General features: G+C 25.6%; 5 protein-coding genes across 17 annotated transcripts; 2 read left to right on the top strand and 3 right to left on the bottom strand.

Annotated features, from left to right (window-relative positions):
• Positions 1-36: 36 nt before the first annotated feature.
• Positions 37-7,933, bottom strand: Dnapol-zeta (DNA polymerase zeta catalytic subunit). 4 transcript variants are annotated; one of them, XM_072021473.1, is made up of 18 exons: positions 7,796-7,933; positions 7,583-7,645; positions 7,311-7,497; positions 7,140-7,233; positions 6,581-7,060; positions 6,283-6,511; positions 4,900-6,156; positions 4,750-4,819; positions 3,446-4,676; positions 3,215-3,365; positions 2,587-3,135; positions 2,193-2,505; positions 1,793-2,111; positions 1,471-1,719; positions 1,242-1,355; positions 682-1,100; positions 361-589; positions 37-291 (listed from the first exon to the last, which is right to left on the bottom strand). In XM_072021473.1, the coding sequence occupies exons 3-18, from the start codon at positions 7,454-7,456 to the stop codon at positions 154-156; spliced, it is 5,988 nt and encodes a 1,995-aa protein (XP_071877574.1). In that variant the 5' UTR covers positions 7,457-7,497; positions 7,583-7,645; positions 7,796-7,933; the 3' UTR covers positions 37-153. The 4 variants fall into 4 exon arrangements, with proteins under 4 accessions (XP_071877574.1, XP_071877572.1, XP_071877573.1 ...); XM_072021471.1 differs by lacking the exon at positions 7,796-7,933 and having other exon boundaries at positions 7,583-7,721; XM_072021472.1 differs by lacking the exon at positions 7,796-7,933 and having other exon boundaries at positions 3,446-4,673; positions 7,583-7,721.
• Positions 7,934-8,189: 256 nt separating this feature from the next.
• Ggamma1 (guanine nucleotide-binding protein subunit gamma-1) lies at positions 8,190-9,323 on the bottom strand. The gene is made up of 2 exons (XM_072021535.1): positions 9,177-9,323; positions 8,190-9,086 (listed from the first exon to the last, which is right to left on the bottom strand). The coding sequence occupies exon 2, from the start codon at positions 9,050-9,052 to the stop codon at positions 8,840-8,842; it is 213 nt and encodes a 70-aa protein (XP_071877636.1). The 5' UTR covers positions 9,053-9,086; positions 9,177-9,323; the 3' UTR covers positions 8,190-8,839.
• A 203-nt stretch (positions 9,324-9,526) lies between these two features.
• Positions 9,527-12,352, top strand: Cct8 (chaperonin containing TCP1 subunit 8). Its single transcript, XM_072021504.1, has 5 exons — positions 9,527-9,699; positions 10,197-10,499; positions 10,590-11,234; positions 11,307-11,747; positions 11,844-12,352. Exons 1-5 carry the CDS (start codon positions 9,640-9,642, stop codon positions 12,027-12,029), a joined length of 1,635 nt encoding a protein of 544 aa, XP_071877605.1. The 5' UTR covers positions 9,527-9,639; the 3' UTR covers positions 12,030-12,352.
• A 255-nt stretch (positions 12,353-12,607) lies between these two features.
• On the top strand, positions 12,608-14,018 carry Gip (hydroxypyruvate isomerase-like protein Gip). The gene is made up of 5 exons (XM_072021530.1): positions 12,608-12,943; positions 13,049-13,160; positions 13,255-13,427; positions 13,498-13,617; positions 13,701-14,018. Exons 1-5 carry the CDS (start codon positions 12,748-12,750, stop codon positions 13,886-13,888), a joined length of 789 nt encoding a protein of 262 aa, XP_071877631.1. The 5' UTR covers positions 12,608-12,747; the 3' UTR covers positions 13,889-14,018.
• Positions 13,883-22,372, bottom strand: LOC139996941 (palmitoyltransferase ZDHHC2). Of its 10 annotated transcripts, XM_072021510.1 has the most exons (11): positions 21,731-22,372; positions 21,559-21,585; positions 21,375-21,469; positions 21,173-21,293; positions 20,882-21,105; positions 20,545-20,674; positions 20,333-20,459; positions 19,018-19,104; positions 17,802-17,932; positions 16,312-16,371; positions 13,883-15,684 (listed from the first exon to the last, which is right to left on the bottom strand). In XM_072021510.1, exons 1-10 carry the CDS (start codon positions 21,876-21,878, stop codon positions 16,352-16,354), a joined length of 1,110 nt encoding a protein of 369 aa, XP_071877611.1. In that variant the 5' UTR covers positions 21,879-22,372; the 3' UTR covers positions 13,883-15,684; positions 16,312-16,351. The 10 variants fall into 10 exon arrangements, 8 of the variants coding, with proteins under 8 accessions (XP_071877611.1, XP_071877614.1, XP_071877613.1 ...); XM_072021513.1 differs by lacking the exon at positions 19,018-19,104; XM_072021512.1 differs by lacking the exon at positions 17,802-17,932 and having other exon boundaries at positions 21,731-22,371.
• Positions 22,373-22,895: the final 523 nt, after the last annotated feature.

The raw sequence follows: 22,895 nt of genomic DNA, 5'->3' as shown, positions 1-22,895 counted from the left end.
TTTTCAATATATCATAATAATTAACATACAATGTGATTATAATATTAAAAAAATGGTATTTAATTTGTAATCTCTTTTATAAAAATATGAAGATATAACGTATTGGATAAAAATCACTATTTCATGATTTTTCTTTTTATATAGAAAATGCCATTACATATTACTAATAATATTATTTAAATAAGGTATTTGAACGAGATCTCTTCGAGCTTGCATCAATCGATATAAAACCGGGCAATCTAAAGATTCACATTTCGGGTCATCTAAGTAGCCAGTACAAGATTGACATATCTGAAAAAAATAAACATTTTTATATCAATGCCCTTTATACAAAAAAAAAGATATAAAAATTATATGTACCATAGTAAGTTCATGATGAGTACGTTCTAACCATCTTAACTTTTCATGTAGAATAGTAATTGTTTGACTTGGCTTTGCCATGCAATTCATACAAATATCTTTTTGCGTTTGATTTTCACAGACAGCACATACAACAGTATTAAAAAATTGTCGAATAGTTAGCTTCTGATTGTTCGCACATAAATTAACTATTTTATCAGGTGTTTGGCGATGGATCATTTCTGTATACCTAATGATAGAGGAAAGTTAAAAGGTAATATTTCAGAACAAATATTACAAATAGACATAGCATAAAAGTATATTATATAATATTCATTGTACCATGTATTAGCATCAACGCTGACTAAATTTAAACACCGATTAAGTGGTGGTATAATAACTTTTGTTATGTAGTATATCGAATTTGGACTTAAACTTCCATCTAAAATTACTTCTGTTGGAGTTCGTACACACTGAATTAGTGGCTGATTTGGGGCTCCAGCCACTATAATATATCGTACTCTTTCGCCAGTACGAGGTATCGCCCGTGGATCTTTGCGCATCAATCTTCGTGTTAACTCCAATGCAGGTACACAAGCACTGATTTTGTAACCATTCAAGCCACGAAATTCCTTTGCAAATGTTAAATCTTCAATTGATATTCTTTTACGTAAAATTTTATCAAATTGTCTAGTAACATATTGTTTTACTAAAGAGAGATCCTTTGTATCAAATAGGATTTTCAATGTTTTTTCAAGTATCTGAAATTAAAGATTTAATTTAATTCTAAAATGTTTAATAATTAATAATAAAATAATAATTTAATTAATCAAAATTTAATATTGATATTTTCATATTATCATTTCTTCATTTATTTATCTTATTTTATTTCATTTACTTACCTTAGTTACAGCTGGACAACCATCTCTACGAACAGTTTCAATACCTTTTGCTAAATATTCAGGTTCTTTCTGTTCTGGAGACTCATACATATAACCACAGTATCTTTTTTTAGTCTGAATATGAAAAAATATTGTAGAATGTTATACGTATTAATTAATTTATTTATTTATTATTTATTTATTTTTATTATTAATATATTATTTATTAATAATATTAATAAAATCTTACTTGTAATATTGATGGTTGCAAAACTTTCTCAAATTTAAGTTTTACAGGAGGAGGATTAGCTGCAGTAACAGTATCAGCAATTTCAGCTCCTATTGCAAATGCTTCTTCTCTTGATTTTCCACGTAAAAGAATAAATAATGAATCTGTATCACCATAAACAACTTCAGCTCCCCATTTAGGTGTAGATTCTACTATTTTAATTGCTCGTTCTAATGTTTCCCTTCCTTTACTAACAACGCTGTCCCCTATCTTAATTAATAATAATTATAATTAATTTTGCAAGAAATTCATAAAAATATTATGTGATATATGTCTGACATACTTCAATACAAGGCATTCTGCCACTAAAATTAGCAGCTGTATAACCATAAGTAACATTTGCAATTAACTTAAGCCCTAATTGTTGTGAATGAAGAATACGTTGTAATGCGTGATTTTCATTCCCATGAAGTTTCATAGATTTTTTTACCATTAATCGAGTATTTAAAATTTCTGTAAGCATACGCGGTAATATTCCCGTTCTTATTTCTGGTTTTACAAAAGCTACACCACAGGGTGCAAAATTTATTTTTCCAAATAGTTTCTTAGCAGTATCTTTTTTTATTTTTAATGTAGTTGCACCAAACTCATATGGTTCATAACTAGAAGAAATAAAAATGGTATTATATTTTTATACTACACTTTTTATCATAAACATATAGGAATATTGATATTATACTTACTGGCCAATGTGCTCTACACGACCTAAACATGTAGAGAAGCAATAGTTATAAGCAATAATAATGCTTGGATATAAACTTTGAAAATCCAGGACAATCAATGGATCAGTGTATAATGTGGACTGTGGTTCCATAATAAGTGGTAGAGATTCAGGTGCGCGCATTTGGGCTCTTTGTTGTATAGAGGGTGAAACTGAAATATAATTCAAAGGTTTTGCAAGCCTCAACATCATTGATTCAACTCGAAACTGAGAACCTCTTGAAAAAACTTCATAAAATTGTATTCCGAAAAGTCGTGCATGTTCACAAGTTCGACCTAAGATATTGTTGAGATATTATATAAGAAACAGAACATTACATTATAAAATAGAATGAAAAAGTAATAACTGATACAAACCAATAATATCAAGATGGATTAATATTCGTAATGTACCCACAATTCGTATGACATAATGAGTAATAACTCTCCATCGTATTGTTACACTGTTATGATTCCACCAATTAGTTAAAATCTGAAAAGTAGGACATGACACTCTTTCACGCATTACATGATACATAACGTTCTCAAATGTATAATTTAATAATGCTATTTCATGTCTCATTATTCTCCAAACATCAAGGATAATTCGACCTGAGATTTTTGCATCACTGAAATTATCTTTATCAGATGCTTGTCCTTTAGATATTGGAGGAGCAGTTGGAATTCTTGAAATTTGCCACATAAAATCTTTTAGACCAATATGAGAAGCTCTATGAAAGATATATCCCCATGAAAGAGACTCAATCTCCCAACCAATTAAAATATCTGGATCACAGTGTCTAACTAATATTATAAGACTATTTAGTAAATCCTCTTCAGTTGATACATATGATGTAGTACATGTATTAGCTGAATGTATATTTTTTACTTTTGTATTTTGGGTCAATGGACTTACAAGAATAGCACCTAAAATAGTATTATAGTTAGTTTTATTTATGATTATAAAAAATAATTAAAAAAGAAATACACTAATTCTAATATATACCATGCTCTATTTGTTCAGTTTTTGAAGATAATGGAACATCATTATGAATAGCATAGAATATTGCTCCAATTGGATCATGGTTTGGATCAGGGAGAAATTTATCACGTGTAATAACGTGTATTTCTACTGCTAATATTGTCAGATATTGATGCTGCAATAGTTAAAGAAAATTTTAATAACGTTTGATATGATGATATTACCTTATAATTGCATTTGATATGATAGTATTACCACAGTTAGGCCTTTGGCATTTTGACGATTTTCATTTTCAATATTATTACTATGGTCTTTTAGAGTATATTCAATTTGTCCATATGAAATACCTAGATATTGTGGTGTATCATTATTCTTGTATAGTAATGGATTTTCAAGCATTTTTTGTAAAGAAGAATTAAAACTATTATTAGATTTGCTTGAATGCTCTGAACTGTCAGAACACTGTGATTTCATATATCGATTATTAGTAAGTATTTTGTTCAGAATATTGCTTTCTTTTATATCTCTTGGAATATCAATATTATCTTTTACTTCATGATTATTGTTCTTCTTTAATAAATGCTTTTTAGCTTGTAACCAAGTTTTAACATTTTTCGATGTTGGTGGCTGAATAAGAGGATGAATTATTAATGCATTATATCCTGCAAGAACTCTCTTTATATTGCAAGACTTTATACTTGATCCAGAAGGATAAAATTCATTTATTCGCACTCGACGCCAGAGTTTAATACCTGTAACTCTATCTAAACTACATTTAAATGGAATTACTTTGTAAATACCATTATTACTTAAATTTTTTCTTTGCTTAAATTTTATCAAATCAACTTTGTTGCTGAAAAATAATGAATAGAATTTTGATTCTAACATATACATCTTCATAGAATTTATGATTCTTTCTCTGCTTGGTGAATTAAATTTACTTGTAATAGTAATAAACTTAGTTTCTATACCACTTATATCTTTTAGTGCCATGATATTTGGGCTATTTGATTCTGATTCTAATTTTCCATTAAGGTATTGTGTATATGTCATATTACAAACGTCTTCTTCATCTTCATCTTCATCTATATTTTTATGTATTAATGACATTTGGTCTGAAGTATTGTCTAAGTACAAATTGACGTTATCTCTGGATGTACTTGGTAAATTATATTCATAATTGACTTTTTCATTCTCTCTTGTGTGTAGTTTTATAGAATTTCCATGACAGTTAGAATTCGCTATGGAAATGCTAATGGAATCATTGCTTTTATGTATATTATCTATGATTTCTTTTGTTAGAGATAAGTTTTCGAAATATATATTATCCTTTACAGAACTAATTTCTTCATTATTAATATTCATAAAACTTAATTTTTTACAAACCTGTTTGTTATTTTTAGGAATAATTTGTGTTTCAAAATTTGTTTTTAATACATTATCTTCTTTTTCAAAATTAATTAACTCTTCATGTACATTTGAACTACTAACATTAAAAATCAAATTTTATATAAAACATTCTTGTAAAATAAAAATATAGTCATATTTGTAACATTTACCTGTCTTTGCATTTAAGAATAATTGAGCCTGTTTTGCTAATATTTGAAGTTTCATCATGTGAAAAGAATGCTGCAAAAAATATAAAATAATTTATCTAAAACATAGTTTGATATATTTAAAATGATTTATAACAATAATATACTACTTACCTTGATTTTCCTCTAAAGCTAAATTATCTATTTTATCACGAAATAAATGTTGATTATTTCGTTTCAAAGTATTACAATTAAATCCTGAACTACAAGATTCATTATTTCTAATATTTTTATCTCTTTTTGGAGACATTATTTTTATATCAAGCGAAGAATATTTTTTTGAGACAGAACATGGGCCATGTATCAATTTTGCTTTAGTTGGAGTATGATATGGTTCATTTGGTAAATAATTTCCAATGGTATTACGTCGCTTATGAGGAGATTGCAAATTAGAATCTTCCAATTCAAGCCTTCGTTTTATCAGTGAAATATTAACAACACTCTTGTCACTTTTAAATTTTGTATTTGACTTATAAATACAAATGCGCTTTTCTTCCTTGTTAATGGTAGTATCCTGATCTACCTCAGAATCACTGGAACTATTATCAGCATTACCATCAAGTGCAGGTATGTTTAATTTATTTAAAACACTATTCATGATATATGATTCATTAGGATTGTTTTCAAAATCTACTGAATTTTTTAAATTTTTACACTTGTGTAATGTATATTCGATCTCATCTATATCATAAACATCTAAATCTTTGTGATCTAATTTATAAATATTTATATCTTTATAATATGACAACTTTTTTTCAGTAGTTTGTGACGTTTTTCTACGTTTACTTTCAAATTCTCGAGATTGTTTCTGATAAAATGTAAAATATTTAGATAATTTAATATCAAATATAGTTCCTTGTGGAGTCATTAACTGATTTTGTAAAAGATTAAGATTTATTGGAATATTTATAAATTTTAATTCATTTAATATTATATTACTATTGAAATGTAGTGCAAATTTATCCAATTTTGTACATGCTTTCTTTCCCTCCTTTATTTTATTTCTAGTAAGCTGCCATATTAATTGCTTTTTATTTTTTAAAACTAAATCACTTGGGCCATCATATTGAGGAACATCTCTTGAAGAAGTACTTTCAGCATTATGTTCAGTTATATCATTTGTTTGTTTGTTATCTTCTGTCATCTTACTTTCAATTTCAGTGATAACTGAGTTCCACGAACTAAGGCTCAAATCCAAACTTGTAATGTTCAAATCTTCAATTTCATCATCTTCATTATCCACTTTAATTTCATTATTCAACATAGAAAATTGAGAACCTAACATGCTATCATTATCTATAATTTTCTCTTCTTCATTTTCTTCTCTTAAATCAGCCAATATTTCAACCAAATACATATCTTCAGAGTCCACTAAAACAAATAAATATATATGTACATGTGTGTACAAGTGTATATGTTTATAAATAAAAATTTTAATATATAATTTTAACAAGAAAATGTTTAGTAGAAAATCCTACTTATTGTATAATTACTTACAAATAGTATTTTCTATTGTTTTATCTTGAGGTAAATTTTCTTTTATCTCAAAGTTATCAAATTCTAATAAACTATTATTTAAAAATGTTTCATCTTTAGTTTCTTTATTTAGCATTAATGATTTAAAATGATTTGGAACATATGAAGCACTAAATGAGTTATTTTCATTATCCACTTCTAAAGGATAATTGTGTATTTTTGATGTTTTTGAAGTTATATCTTCACTGATCTAAGAGTATAAATGAATTAGACTTATATTTTTCAATGTGAAAATTTTAAAAATAATCTAATACTATACCTGTGATATAGACTGCAATTTTTTCCTTAATCTTTCTTTCTGATAAATATCATTCTCTGTTAAATCATAAATTCTGTTACTAGTATTAGAATACAAAAATTGTGATTCAACATTCTCTAAATTTTTTGCTTCTCTTCTATGTTTTTCTTCATTCCAAATGGCTGCAATACCAGGATTTAGATCCAAATCATTTTGAATTTCTTGTCTATTGAGTATTTCACATGCTTGTGCATCTACTTCTAATTTGCAGGTGCTTTGTTTAACAATAAATGCTGGGAGGTATTTTTGTGAATCAAATAAATTTAATGGACTCTCATTTTCTGAATTTTCTTCTAATTTTGTATGTATGCATTGCCTAAATTTAACATCTTTTAAGTTTATTAAACTCATACCATATAGATTATAATCAATCATAAATTGCAAAATAAAAGGTATATGTGCTTCATGTGGTTGTAAACTTTGACCAAGAATTACTCCATTCTAAAAACAAATATTTACTACTATTTCTGCATTCTTTAATAAATATAAAAAGATAATTACAAGCACAAATACTATATACTTGTAATAAATCAGCTGCTCGTTTGATCATAGCTGGATTGTAAAAGTAAATTTTTAAAAACAAATGTTCCTTTTCATGATATCCGTAAAGGGGACTAGAAAAAAGATTTTATATAATCAAATTCATATATATATAAATACTAATAATATGCAATATATTTAATATTCTTACATTCCAGAAACTTGTTGAATTTTATAAACATGCTGAGTATTAGATATTGCAGATCCCAAAGATACATTTATTGCAGAATCTATTGCTGCTGCCAATTTGTACATATAACTATTAACATTATTATTTATTGTACATGGTATGTACATATATGGGAATACTCCATGTATATGTAAACATGTTTTTGTTCCTTAATACAATTAAAAATAAAAGATAAATAATTATTATTTAAGTATTTATTAGTAAATATTACATATTAATAAATTACGATATACCAGAAGGAGTAGATCCAAATATCCTGATAACCGGGACTTGTCTAATTTCATTTCCTCGAAAGTCTGAAAATGTTACATCTACTCCTAATAGTGGAATTGACTGATAACTATCTAAAGTTACCAAATTAATTGAGAACATATTTCTTATCTATAAATAAAGCATCTTTTTTATATTACTTACTTAAACAAATAAATCCGTTTTTAAGTACTTACTTGAAGAATTACAGGTTAGAAAAATTTCCTTTTTACACAATTATTAATAATAATTCATGTAAAGTAAGAAGTATGAAATTCCAGGTTATGCTTATATTTGTTCGGCCACTAATATTAAATTTCAAAGTTATTATGCTCACAATGTTTCTTGAAGTAAAGATGTTTTGTAAATGTTATTTTACTATCATTTTTATACATATATTAAACTGTTAATATTGTTTTTAAAAATTTCAATTAATTTTTACATAGCCACACAACTGATGTTTCTGCTAATATGATGCAAAAGTCACAACATCAGGTATACTTTTATATTTTTAACTAAAAAAATAAGTAACTTAATTTCATTAAATAACACTAAAGTAGATATATAATAATAACATAATAAAAACTAGAATTTATATCTTTTATAACATGTTTTTATTTTGTATTACAATTTAAGTTTTACAAGTGCATTGTTATATAAGCATATGTAATTAGCAAAATAAATTGTACAAAAGTACATTAAACATACATTAGGCATTTGAAGTATTTAATTTCAACTTTGATTATGTAGACTGAATGAAAAATAGACTATAATATACTTTGTAGAATAACAGGTTCTCATATTTAAAAAATATTACATTTCATAAGATCAACATTGTATAAAATAACATTTCACTTTTGTATCGCATATATATTTATGCATATGCAGATAATATTGATACATATTAGAAATATTTTGTGCGTATGTATTTCATGGTAATTTATAGGCCAATAGAATTATAATAAAGCATTAGCAAATATATTAGAAATATAAACTATTAATGCATAAATAATTCTAAAGTTTAACGTTTACATGAAATAAATATCAAAATATGCATAGAAACAATAATAATGATGGCCCAAATTAATCAACTTAAGATAGTTAAATGAATGTTTGAATATTGATGACACAAATAGACTCGATATTTCATTCTAATCATATAATAAATTAAATATATCAAAATACGAATACTTAGAGGGAAAAAATTAAAATGATTCGCATTTTACTTTAAACATGCAAGTTTAAAAAATGGTACAGTAACTTCTTTCACGAAAGGGATTCGATTTCTGTGATGAAAAACCAACCAAAAGATAATCTTCTTGCTCGTGTTCTGTAATATATTTCATGATATCTTCAACAGCTTTGCTAACTGTGATTCGTTTTAAAGCAGCTTCACGTCGTAGCTGCTCCGTAATTTGCCGTTGTTGTTGTAAATTGGTGGTCACCATATCCATAACAGACGAAAGCAACAGAATTTTGTATGGAATACTAAAATAAAGTACTAAAATGCACAACATTTCTTTCTTCGATTGTTTAATAGCAATATTTAAAAGTATTAAAGCTATGAAATCAAATTACCAATTATTGATAATAACCTCCGTCAGTGCGATACGCTTAGTAAGACTTCAAATAAATTATTATACTTTTCCTACGCTTAGTAAATTTTATCAGTTTCCAACTTTAAGCCTATCCCTTAAGGCTAGTTTTCGTAAAGATGTATATTTGGATAGATAGGAGCTTTAGAACTCATATGACATATATAATTTCAATTTTTACACAAATATTTCTTTAAATTTAAATAAATCGTGACTATTTATTTAAAAAATAATTTATCTAACATCTAGATTTAAAAAAGATATTGACTTATATTAAAATTTCTCTAGTTATAAAATTAGAATTAGCACTGAGAGATGTCGTTATAGTAGAAACCTCGAAGGAAAGATCTGGGTTCTTCATCATTTTTGACGGAAAGTTAAATTAGAGTATTAATTCTGAATTGCACGTGAAATATAAAGACCTTCTAATTTTTATAAAAATAATCATGGCTTTGCATGTACCAAAAGCACCGGGCATGGCCCAAATGCTTAAAGAAGGTGCCCGCGTAAGTATAAAATACTTTTTAAGAATTACTTGTATATTATTAAGCTAATATGAAATTATCTCAGAAAATGTCTTCTTTGGAATATGACACAATGTTCCATCAAACATTACCTTTTATAGACATATTATATTCATCTGATGTACATGTTTCTATAATATGCTTAAAAATGTAATATTCTCAAAAAATTAAATAATTCCGATATTTTTGAATTTACTTTTTATATTATTTACAGTCCGTTTATAGCCTACAGATTGTTAATATAATTGTATGTAAACTTCAATAATAAATTTATGAATAAATTTGGAATTATTACATGGCGAACTTCTAAATGTTTTTATGTTTTAAATGTGATTAATAACTTCTACGTAATAATTTTAAGCAATATCAAAGACCAAGTAGAACCAACAGTTTTGATTTTTAATTTATTTTGGTTAATATTAAAGTATAGCTAAGTAATTAAATATAATATTCATAACCATAATTTTCTCTTTAATCAGTACTTCTCAGGTTTGGAAGAAGCAGTATATGGAAATATAACAGCATGTAAACAGTTTGCACAAACTGTAAGGACTGCTTATGGTCCAAATGGCATGAATAAAATGATAATTAATCATATAGAGAAATTGTTTATCACAAATGATGCAGCAACAATTATTAATGAATTGGAAGTTGAACACCCAGCTGCTAAATTATTAGTTCTAGCCTCAAAAATGCAAGAAGCAGAAGTTGGCGATGGTACCAACTTTGTAATCATTTTTGCTGGAGCACTTCTTGAAGCTGCAGAAGAACTACTTCGTTTGGTAAAATTTCAAAATTATAAGTGCTGATATTATTTGCTAATTTTACAAATTACAAATATACTAAAAGGGTATAAACATTTTATATACTAGGGAATTACTACATCTGAAATAGTTGAAGGATATGAAGCTTCCTTGGAAAAAGCTTTACAAATATTACCAACATTAGTCTGTTATGAAGTAAAAGATTATCAAGATGAAAAACAGATAAAACTGGGAATTAAAACAGCTATTATGAGCAAGCAATATGGAAATGAAGAACCTCTTACTTCTCTTGTTGCACAAGCTTGTGTTTCTATTTTACCAAAAAAATCTACTTTTAATGTGGATAATGTACGTGTTTGTAAAATACTGGGAAGTGGTATATCTAGTTCTGAGGTTGTACAGGGAATGGTATTTAAGAGGCAAGTTGAAGGAGACGTTACAAGAAAAGATAATACCAAAATTGCTGTCTATACTTGTGCTATAGATGTTATACAAACTGAAACAAAAGGAACAGTATTGATAAAAACAGCAGATGAACTGATGAAATTCTCTAGAGGAGAGGAATCCTTATTAGAATCTCAAATAAAAGCAATTGCTGACAGTGGAGCTACTGTGATTGTTTCAGGAGGAAAGTTTGGAGATATGGCTTTACACTACATGAACAAATATAATATAATGGCTGTTCGTGTACCTAGCAAATTTGATATTAGGAGATTATGTAAAACTGTTGGTGCTACTGCACTTCCAAAATTGGTAAATAATTTTCTTGTGATGGTTATTTTTTAAACATAACGTAAAGATTTAACTAATCATTTTTGCTTTAAGGTTCCACCATCGAAAGAAGAATTAGGGTATGCAGATTCAGTATATATCGACGAAGTTGGAGACACTATAGTAGTAAAGTTTGCAATAAATGGCAAAGATAGTCGAGTTAGTACTATACTTATTCGGGGATCCACGGAAAATTATATGGATGATATTGAACGGGCTATTGATGATGGAGTGAATACATTTAAAGGAATAACAAGAGATGGGAGATTTGTTCCAGGAGCGGGTGCTACAGAAATTGAACTTGCCGCACAACTCAGCACATACGCAGATACTTTACCAGGTTTAGAACAGTACGCAGTACGTAAATTTGCAACAGCTTTGGAAATTTTCCCAAAAACCTTAGCGGAAAATAGTGGAAGTCATGCATCTGAACTTCTATCCAAGCTTTATGCTGCACATAAGGAAGACAAAAAGAATTATGGTTTTGACATTGATGTACGTATTCTGCTATGTATCTGCTTAAAATTTTTGTAAAATTTCAATAATTTCATGTAAATAGTGTATATTAAAGAAAACTATATTTGTTTATAGCAAAAAGCAGGTCTTATAGATACAGTAGAAGCTGGAATCTTGGATTTGTTCTTAACAAAACAATGGGGTTTAAAATATGCTGTTGGCGTTGCGTGTACTGTACTTAAAGTCAATCAGATTATTATGGCAAAACGTGCAGGAGGACCAAAAGTACCAGGCGGTGGTATTCGCGACGATGACGAGTGATAATACCTAAAGCATCATATATACATACATAAAACATTGGATTATTCATTAATTCTTATGTTGTTAGCTTATAGTGTTATATTACATTGCTTTTTCATTAAACTTCATGTCAAACAAGAAAAATATTTATAAAAAAATATTGACCATTTATTTACACATTACATACTTGTTAATACATCTGTATGTAATATTATACTGCTTTTTCTAATGAAAACATGATTTATAATAAAATAGTATTTTATAATTTCCTTTAAATGTTATGAATATAATACTTAAAATTCGAATTATTGTGTAATATGAATAAAAGGCTAAATGAATATTAATTAGGATTAAATATTTTTATTTCATTTATTATACTTAGTTAAATATAACATCTTTTTAAATTTAATCGTTTATTAAATGATGTGTTATTAAGGTTAGTGCGTAGTTAGTATAGTGATTAATTAGACTAACCAATAAAAAACAACAAATTTTCTGGTGAAATAATACAAAACAGAAAAATAGACTTTCATCAGATATAAACAGGTCTGTTTAATCAAAATTTGACCCATATATACATATGTATAAAAAATATTTCTTAACTTGTTAGGATGTTAGTTTTTTGATAAAAAGATAAGAAGTTATATAATGTCTCAAATATTAAGCAATAACCAGTAGTCATTCTATCAGTAGTTATAGTTAGAGCCTCCAGAACCTTTGCAAAAGAAAAATAAGCAATATGAGCCTTAAATTTGCTTCCAACTTATCCTTTATGTTCACAGAGGCACCATCTATCATTGAAAGATATAAATTGGCAAAAGAAGCCGGTTTTAGAGCAGTAGAAAGTGGATTTCCTTTTGGTTTTTCCATTAAAGATGTATCAGAAGCCCAAAAAAATGCACATGTTGAACAAATTCTTATAAACGTGTTTACAGGTATGTATTTGACAATTACAACTAATATAAAGCATTCTATAAATAATGGCAAATTAAAATAATCTTATATTAAAGTATAACTTTCATTTTATTATAAATATGTAGGTGATGTTTCAAAAGGAGAGTTAGGATTTGCAGCGATACCTGGAGAAGAAGAAAACTTTAAAAAAAGCATTGATTTAACAATAGAATATGCAAAAGCATTAAATTGTAAACGGTAAAAGAAATTGTTTAAATTGATTGATATCATTGATGATTGTTTTTTCTAACAAAGAATTTTTCGTTTTATTTTTTATACAATCTCTTTTTAGAATTCATATTATGTCAGGCAAAGTAAATAAAGTAACAACTGTCAATGATGATGTGTATGTAAAAAATCTTTTATATGCATTGCAAAAATTTGAAAAAGAAGGAATAGTAGGCCTTATAGAACCTATTAATAATATCACCGTACCAAATTATTATATGAATAGTTTCCAGAAAGGTAACCTTCTAATACAAAAGTAATTTTAATGAAAGACGTGAATGAGTCATTAATATGACATTTTTTACAGGTTTAGATGTAGTAAAGAAGATAAACAAGCCAAATTTAAAATTACAACTTGATATCTTTCACTTACAACAAATTTGTGGCAATATTACAAAAAACATCAAGGAACTTCTACCATACATCGGTACGTGATTTATCTTAATTACATATACATATATACATATATTTATATACATGTGAAATTTATATATTTTTTTATCATTATAGGTCATGTACAAATTGCTCAAGTACCAGATAGACATGAACCTGATACTTCTGGAGAAATAGATTATAAATATGTTCTTTCGATTTTAGAAAAAGAAGGATATGATGGGTATGTAGGTTTAGAATATTGTCCAAAATCGTCATCAGTAGATGGATTAAGTTGGATACAAAAATATGGTTATGAATTATAAGATTCATTTTGTAATTATATATTGAAAATCTTCATTTATAAGATAACAATCATTTATTTCTTATCATTGTTTAAAGAAATCTTAAGTACTCCTTCTTATAACAGTCAAATACATTTTGTGTTACAATATATTTGTCATGTTTCTATTACAATATAACTTTATTATGCACTTTATATACACACAACAGAATCGATGAATAAGTCAAATTTATGTTAATACTTCTTACTAAAGTTATTTCTTTGCACATTAGTCTTATTTTTTTTACTTACGATTAAGTTGAACATAACCATTATTACTAATATAAATGTAAATTTTTAGTGTTTAATTACCATCTACTAAATTTACACAATTGTGTCATCAGTGCTATCACTGCTTTTGTATACAAGATAAGATTCACTAATAATACTTTTTTATTTAGTACTGTTATCCAGTACTTTTATATATCTTACTGATGTTACATGATACATTATATTTAAATAAGATCTGTAAACAATATAAAGAATATAAATTATAAACCACAAATTTGTTCTAGTAATGTATATGTATTATTTGTCAGTTATAAAGTATATGTTATATTAAAAGATACCAGCTTTATTGTTAATCTTATTTTAATAAGAATATTATTGTTGTAAGTAAAAAATAAATTTATTCAAAACACACTGGTTAATTTTTTTTATTAATCTTTAATTATATATTTATATTTATTAATTTATTAATAATTATATATTCGTTAATTTTTAATTAATTTTATAATTAGCTGCATTAAATAAAATACATAAAAAAATCATTATTATAACGAAATATTTTCGAATATGAGAAAACGAAGAAATATCCTTAAAATTGTTTTTATTCTTTTTAATGTGAAATAATATTTTTAGAGTATGTAAATGTATTAGCTTTTTAGTTATGTAACATAACTATCTCTAACAAATATAAATAGAGAATGTTATAGAATTTACATCAAATGTAATTAAAACATATTTTGTACAATATAAATAAAATTCATTTTGATATTTCATTTTAATCATTATTAAATATTTTTAATTTGAAAATGATAACAGATTTATTACCTTATAGTAACTTTAATTTATAATTTCTTTATAAAATCATTAAATTCAATGGCAACATTTCTTTTGTTTAGTTATAAATATTTATATGTATCACCGAATCATTTTTATATTCTTCACATTTCAATGGCATCAATTATTAACAGCAACTTAATATCTATAAAACATTATAAATTATGATCAGAATTACATATATTGCTATATGCAATAATATCTGTAAGTAATGAGAATGTTACTTATACATACCTAAAATCTTAAAAATTTTCTGCAGATTTTATGTTCTAATTTCCGTCAATAATTTTTATAATATGTGTTAATGTATACAGAACTAAAAATGATCTAATCTATAGTAATAAATATAATCTAGGTATTAATCCTTTGCATTTGTATATCGAGATACTGCAAGAAAATTATCAAATTAGCAAAATAACAAATAGTCCATAAAAATATCTATAGAGAAAAAAATTTACTGAAAAATATTTAACTTCAGACTTAAGACTAAGAAGGCTTTACTAAGATCAATAGAATTGCATTTAACAGAAGGACTAATTAAAAAAGATAGCAAGTGCAAAGGATTTATATAAAGACTTTAAAATTAGGTTGTATCAACAACAAATATTTGTTAATAATAAAGAGACGAGTAATAAATTTTAAATGCTGCTTCAAACAACTTCAGTTGCGTCCACCAATGGTTGATTGGCATCTGTTGCACGAGTTATCATAGCAGAGCTGTAAAATATTTTAAAGAATATTCAATAAATTTACTTATCACATATACAGATTGACTAAAAATATTTGTTATGCAAATAAATTTATATTAGCAATTATATTAAAAGAGTTTACTAAAAGTATAATATCAAATATAAAGAAAGCTGTGACACATAATTATATATAAAAATTACTGTACAAGTTAATGATTCAAATTACACTTAAAAAAAAAACATTAAATGTTAGTGTTTGTAAACAAAAAACATGCAATAATACAAAACTCAATTTTACCATAGATGAATTTAAAATGAAGTAAATATATATGTAATATATATATGTATATATATATAAATTCTCTGCTCAACATATTTTACAATAAGTTTTATTATATAAAAAGCTAACTTTCTGTATTATTTATGACAATTTATGTTACAAATATATTTCACATCATAAAATACACATATTAAGATAATTAAAAAATGTTTCCAGCAATTATTATTCACAAAAATAATAGTTACAATGAACATGCCGTTTCATATGTCAAACAATATGTTTTCAAACATATATGTGTTACGTTAAAAAACAATATTTATCAATTACAAGATTTTAAAAAATGAATACACTTTGGACCAAACAATTTAATATTACCCAGTGCCAAGTGCCAAAAGTGCAGCTTCTTCTAGCAATGTCATTTGATCAATAGTAGGCCTGTGGTCAAAAACTCAATCTAATTACTATATTAAATGCACACACATTGATATGGAGATATATTTGCATAACTATGTAAATTCTGGTAATATGAATCAATTAAAGAGAATTTCTATAGTATTAATAAAAATAAGTGTGTTATATTTTAAATAGAGCAAGAAAATGTAAATGTATTTTTTAAGATAGTAAACAAACTTTATATATGTTAACGTGACGTACATCTCTTCTAAGTACGCAATAAGAATGAGTTATAATAAGCAAGCATTGTTAGTATAGTAATACATAGTACAATTACAAAATGACAAAAGTGAACTTTTATGCAATATATTAATATATATATATACTTTTTTAATATTATAATATATTTATATTATATATTAATATAGTGTTATATATATACATATTATACAATAATATATAGTATTATATATATATATATATAAATCCTAAAGTTATATATTATGACATGCATGTCTACAGATATAATTCTACGTTCATGCACAGTAACCAACTTTAATGGAACAAAAATGATAGATTGTATTAAATTAAAATTAATTATATATAAGAAGAAAGTTAATTAAATATAAAATCTTTTATGTATAAATACGTTAAATGTTTCAACTTTATCAATTTATTTATCTCTTTTTTATTACAGCATTTTTAAATCAATAATGGACAATAAAATTTATCTACATATTTATCTCATAAATAGTATTTTACACATATCCTACAAATTAATAAATTCGTAAATAACGAACGTAATAACATAAAATTAATATATAATTCATACCTTCACATATTTTTTTAGGCATACCTCTCTGTTTTACTTATTATGTTTACATTAATTATTATAAAAAATGTATATATTACATATTTACTACACACTTTCTTATTTTTTAAGTATGTAATCATATTAACTATTAAATTAAATTATTATCTAAATTTTCTTTAGAAAAAATTACACAATATATAACGTACTTACATAAAATATGAGCTCATAATAAACTTTTTATTAGTTGATACTATAATGGTTTGATTTTGGTAAGAGAAGAAGAGTTAAACTGTAAGTTTTCATAATTTTTATAATTTCTTAAGCCAATTTATCTTTATGGTACTGCTTATTTTATTTTTATTGATAAAAATAAAAAGATAGTAATATGATAATTTTCTAGAATTAATCCCTATATTTTATATGTAAAATATTTCAGAATAAATGTTATATCTTTCCTTCTATGAGGCAATGATAGTAACTTATTTGTGACAAAAAAAAAAGATTAAAAATGTGAGCTGACATTAGCACGTACTATTACTTAGATGATTGCAGAACTCTTGTGACTAATATGAGTTTTGTACTAAAAGTATCATATACTTGGATAATGCATATAAATTAATGCGCTGCCTCAAAATAGGGATTCCAGACTACACAATACCTGATTGTGACCCATAGGGAGGTGGAGAGTCAAGTTCAGTCTCATCACCCCACTGTTGGGTAGTATGTCCCAACAGAGTATGTGTGTCTTCATTGCACAGCCGTTCAGGAAAGTTTACCCCATCGCCAAAACTGTAACCCACACCCTACCTTCTACTTCATGTAATCCCATCTATTTTTAGAGGTAGCGTATCTACTTATTTCTGATAAACATGTAAAAATTATGCAATGTTTTGATTTTAGAATTTTATATAGCTTCTAATATTTTCAATATATTTTTTACTTTTCTTCGTGTTTATTTGTGATTTATTATTCATAAATAAAAACTGTAAAAAAATAATGTTAAATATAGTTACGCCACTTCTAAGAATCAAATAAAAATCAATTTGCAAGAACCAGATGCACAATATCTTTTATGATAGTAAAATAATTATTCTGATAATCTCTATTAACACACAATATAATGCATCTACAAAAAATATACATTTTTGCATAAAAATAAAAATAACACCTGTTTTACAATCCATCACAATAATTGTCTGCAGATTATATATAAAATAAAACCTTAATCTTATTATAAATATATAAATAAATTTTAATATACTTTATCATTGTGGTATAAATGTAGTATTATTCGCTAATATTGTAAAGATGGCATTATTCAACATAGAAAATTAATATTGTATTAACTAAAATTCGTTATTGCAGAACACATTTCAATAAATAACAGAACACGCACCTTATCAATCAACAGTTAATAAGAGCATTAGATACATATAGCTATAACATCAAAATTGTAATTTTATCAATTTTATGTTACTCTCGATGTTAATAATAACTCAATAAAATTTTTAAATATAACATTGGCCTTTAAAATAGAATTGAATAAAAGCATAAATAAAATAAGTACTTGCATGCATTCGTGAAGCAAATATATATATGTAACTTTGTTACTCTGGAACTCTGTATAAAATAAATAATAACTGAAAGAAAATGGTTCTGTAAAAGAGTAAGTGCATAAATTTATCAAAAAGATATGAAGAAAATGTTTCCCACTTCTTCTTCTATAAAGTATTTAAACATTTTTCAAATGTATAACAATATATATTATTTATTTTAATATTAACTGCCTTTTAATCAACAATATTAAGGAGTTCCATAGTAAGGTTTTATATAACTATCATTATATTGGCACTGTAAATTTCTATAATGCTGACCTGTTTCGGGTACTGCCCATGGAGTCATAAGTATTGGATGTGCCTTGATGTTGCGCACGTACTGGATAGGCGACACCATTTCCGAGACTAAAACACATTCAACGTATCCATCGCGTTTTAACGGCAATTACTATTGTATTTATGTACTTATGACAAACATAAATTAATATAGAATTATTGAGAAAATAAATGATATGTATTATTAAAACGTAATATGTATTATGAATAAAGATTAAAATTATTCTTGACTTTTCTGTGATATTTAATGTTGAATGCAGTACAAAATTAATTTACATAATTTGATTTTTAAGGCAGTTTATATAATCTATATTATACAAGGTGTCTTACACAACTGTCTTACAGGACAAGTCATAGCATTAAAACGTCAGAAGATAGAAAAAATTTTTATTAGAAAAATTAAATGATTTCAAGAGATGTATCACGTTGTGCATATATCTTTTCCGGAAGTAGTGGCATTTCAAAGATTTCAACTCATTGTATGAAAGACAAGGAAAGACAACATAAGTACTCTTGTTAATATTTTCCTTATCTTCTATACAATAAATTTTACAAAATTAAAGTTAAAATATCTTTTAAACTAATGATTTTGTAATCTAAAAATGTTAATACCTTTCTGTAGACAATTTAAAAAATGTATTGAATGGTGTATAAAAAAATGTAAGGTAATGTAAAGGTAATAAAGGTGATATTGAAATTTTTGGAACATTATTACTTTTGGAAAAGACACATGCATCACATATCATTCAAAACCTTTCAATTTTGCCTAATGAAATTTTCTTCTATCTTCTACTGTTTTAACACTGTGACTTGTTCCATGGGACATTATGAAACACCCTGCATGGTATTTACATTTTTACCATTTTCTTCACTTTTATCTAGAATATAATAACTTTTCCGTGAAACTATACTACTACTTAACAAAAAAGCATACAGTACAACAGATAGTGCTATAGGTAAAAACATTTGTATATCTAAGTACTATATACTATCATTATATTTAATGATAGAAAGAATTAAATTTCCTGAAATATACATATGAGACGATAACATTTATCAATTTGCAGTATTATAATATATATACATTTATGTATGTATATTAGGATACACATGCTCTTTTACATGATTCATAAGTATAAATTGTAATTACTACATAAATACAACAAGTGTACTAAATTCATCACGTCTGTATATTGTGCAAATGGTTCATAGTCTTATGATAAACTTATATTTATTATATTATTATGATAGAAATATTATATTGAAATGTGAATTGCCAAATACTTGTTAAACTTACCTAGTAAAAATAGGAAGGAACCATAGTTTACGATTATCACCAAAAACTTCTTGGAAGTTATTGTATTTTCCAAGACTAAAACCATCTTTATCCTTCCCTGTGCGGAACATAGGTGGTGTAAATGCCTCTACAAATAATTCATAACATTTAGTGCATATTACAAGTATTTTATAAAACATTAAATAATTTTTGTATAACATGCTTTTAATTACCTAATGTAGATCTATTATGTAAAACAAGGTAGCAATGATAAAAGAAAAGGGAAGTTAAACTAACTGCAAACATCAATGCGACAAAGAATAAGAACAATAGATGGAATCTACCCATTCCATCCAATTCCCCCTATGAAGAAAATATTTGCATTATTATAAGATTAAAAAACAATGTACGAAGTTATTTATATACATTTCAATTATATTTAAAGATTAAAAAAGAAACAATAAAACATTAAATCATTAAAAAAATTTAATTAAATTATATCCTTATAATTTTTATAATTTATTAAAACAGGTAATTTAGCAGAAATATCTAAAAAAATTGTATACTTACTTTCCAAAAACGTATAAGATATTGTAAAGATGTAGCAGTAATGAATATGCAATAAAGAAGGGCATATGCCAGGAACAACATGAAAAATTTATAATTGTGGAAACCTACACAATTGTTCACCCATGGACAGTGATGATCCATTTTTAAAACACATGTACTACATACACTACAATGGTGTGCTCGATCTGGCTTAATTAATTGACATTTCTCACAGAAACGTATGACTAAAATATATATTTTACATATAATACATTTCCTTAATATACAAATATCAAAAAGTAAACATTATACCTCCTTTTATAGTGCGATTTGTAACTGGAAGACCTTGAGCAAATCTCTCTAAGATTTGCCTCTGTGCTTCTTCCGTTCCAGCTTGATGAAATTTTTCCATTTCTGCATCTGGTATTTTAAACTACACAAAACATCATTTTATTAATATTTTATATACATATGTTACTTTTATATTATAATTGTTGTATAGATCAAATTTTACCTTGTATGGTATTTCTATTAGGTCTGTAAATACAGTTTGCCAATAAGACCATAAAAATAATAGAAACAGGATGTGGTAAAAAAACAAATAAAAAGCTGTTGGAAAAGAAAAAGACAATAAAGTCAGTAAATTTTTAATAGAAGTATATTTTTATTAACAATATTCTATTAGTAATTGTACAAACCTTTTTGAACATAATTATCTACAGTATCTAAAATGGAAAAAGAGACAAAATTAGTATACATGATATACATAAAAAGTTTTTACGTGTATTACAGATTGAAAATAATAACGAAATTTTATTTTTATTACAAAATGTTTGCTATTAAGAAGAAAAAATCTATGAAAACACTTACAAAAACATAACTGCACCACATAAGCATAATACGACCATAAGACAATCGTCAAAATAAAAATAACTGGTATCCATTTTGCGGCTTTCACAAACCACCAACAAGATCCGTTTTGCTTTCCCATTCTATTCACTGTATTATAGATATACATGTGTGCACAATTATATTATTCAGGTAAACATTATTTTTACCATTATCAAACCGATGCACCATTGCAGACACTTTGCACACAAAGTGTACATACGAGGCCGACAGTTTCTTTATTACAAGGAATCATATTACGATAAATAGTCAAATATTATTTTGTTTTTATTATTTATCTTCTGTCATCGACATTACGTATACCAATATGTATTAAATTATACAAAATAAGAATTATTTTTTCGAACTGAAATGATATTTTACTTTTGTTGTCTATTCCATAACATCCTTAGATAAAACAGATATAGGAGGGCATGTTTGTTTTAGGTTTTAGTTAATAAATGTATACTTTACAATTATATTTAAAGGTATACAAAATATAATTTCACTGTTTTTCATCAAGCTATGGCGTTTCGAAAAAGTGGCCAGTAAATGTCGACGATTTTTTTTCAACAAAATTTAATTACATGATACGATTGATACCATACTTTTATCTCTTGTCATTATTATACATAAAGGTCAGTAAAATTAAGTTTCCCAAAATTACCAATTTTCAAGTTCAACAATCATATGTGCATAATCAATATATAAGAAATATATTAATTGTATGAGAATATAATTTGCGATAAAAAAGTAGATATGAACTACCATTAATACTAAACAGGAATCTTAAGATATATAAGTTGGTAAATTGGAAATTGCGTACAATTTAAAAATCCCATATTGGCGAGTAACTGTAAGGAATTCAAAAATTGATTAAAATATGATTATAATTATATGTCAAAGTATAATTAATCAAACGGCTTCACATAATAATTATAAATTATTTATTTATAATTATTTGAACATAAATTTACAATATGAGAATAATACTTCAATATATATATTTATATTTATATTACATTTTATATAATTAAAACATTATTGTCTACAACAAAGAATTTATTTCATTATGGCTAGATTACAAAATTACGAAATTCTATTTATATAAGCATTTGTCTAAAAAAATATATGTAATATTCTTAAT

The sequence above is a fragment of the Bombus fervidus genome, chromosome 19, assembly GCF_041682495.2.
Source record: "Bombus fervidus isolate BK054 chromosome 19, iyBomFerv1, whole genome shotgun sequence".
In the NCBI taxonomy this organism is placed as follows: Eukaryota; Metazoa; Arthropoda; class Insecta; order Hymenoptera; family Apidae; genus Bombus; species Bombus fervidus.
This window is presented reverse-complemented; position numbering and strand designations above follow the sequence as displayed.

Bases quoted from the DNA above. Each gene is read 5' to 3' on its own strand.
- LOC139996941 (XM_072021510.1), bottom strand. From the start codon at position 21,878: ATGTATATCTATAATACAGTGAATAGAATGGGAAAGCAAAACGGATCT. The intron at 21,294-21,374 runs GTAAAATTTGAT...TGTTTTGTGTAG, and splicing joins TAATAGAAATACCATACAAG to TTTAAAATACCAGATGCAGA. The intron at 19,105-20,332 runs GTAAGTTTAACA...AATGTGTTTTAG, and splicing joins TTCCTTCCTATTTTTACTAG to TCTCGGAAATGGTGTCGCCT.
- Cct8 (XM_072021504.1), top strand. From the start codon at position 9,640: ATGGCTTTGCATGTACCAAAAGCACCGGGCATGGCCCAAATGCTTAAA. The intron at 11,235-11,306 runs GTAAATAATTTT...TTTTGCTTTAAG, and splicing joins CTACTGCACTTCCAAAATTG to GTTCCACCATCGAAAGAAGA. The intron at 11,748-11,843 runs GTACGTATTCTG...ATTTGTTTATAG, and splicing joins ATTATGGTTTTGACATTGAT to CAAAAAGCAGGTCTTATAGA.
- Ggamma1 (XM_072021535.1), bottom strand. From the start codon at position 9,052: ATGGATATGGTGACCACCAATTTACAACAACAACGGCAAATTACGGAG.
- Dnapol-zeta (XM_072021471.1), bottom strand. From the start codon at position 7,721: ATGTTCTCAATTAATTTGGTAACTTTAGATAGTTATCAGTCAATTCCA. The intron at 7,061-7,139 runs GTATATAGTATT...ATTTGTTTTTAG, and splicing joins GAGCAGCTGATTTATTACAA to AATGGAGTAATTCTTGGTCA. The intron at 1,101-1,241 runs GTAAGTAAATGA...CTTTAATTTCAG, and splicing joins GTTGTCCAGCTGTAACTAAG to ATACTTGAAAAAACATTGAA.
- Gip (XM_072021530.1), top strand. From the start codon at position 12,748: ATGAGCCTTAAATTTGCTTCCAACTTATCCTTTATGTTCACAGAGGCA. The intron at 12,944-13,048 runs GTATGTATTTGA...ATAAATATGTAG, and splicing joins TCTTATAAACGTGTTTACAG to GTGATGTTTCAAAAGGAGAG. The intron at 13,428-13,497 runs GTAACCTTCTAA...CATTTTTTACAG, and splicing joins TATGAATAGTTTCCAGAAAG to GTTTAGATGTAGTAAAGAAG.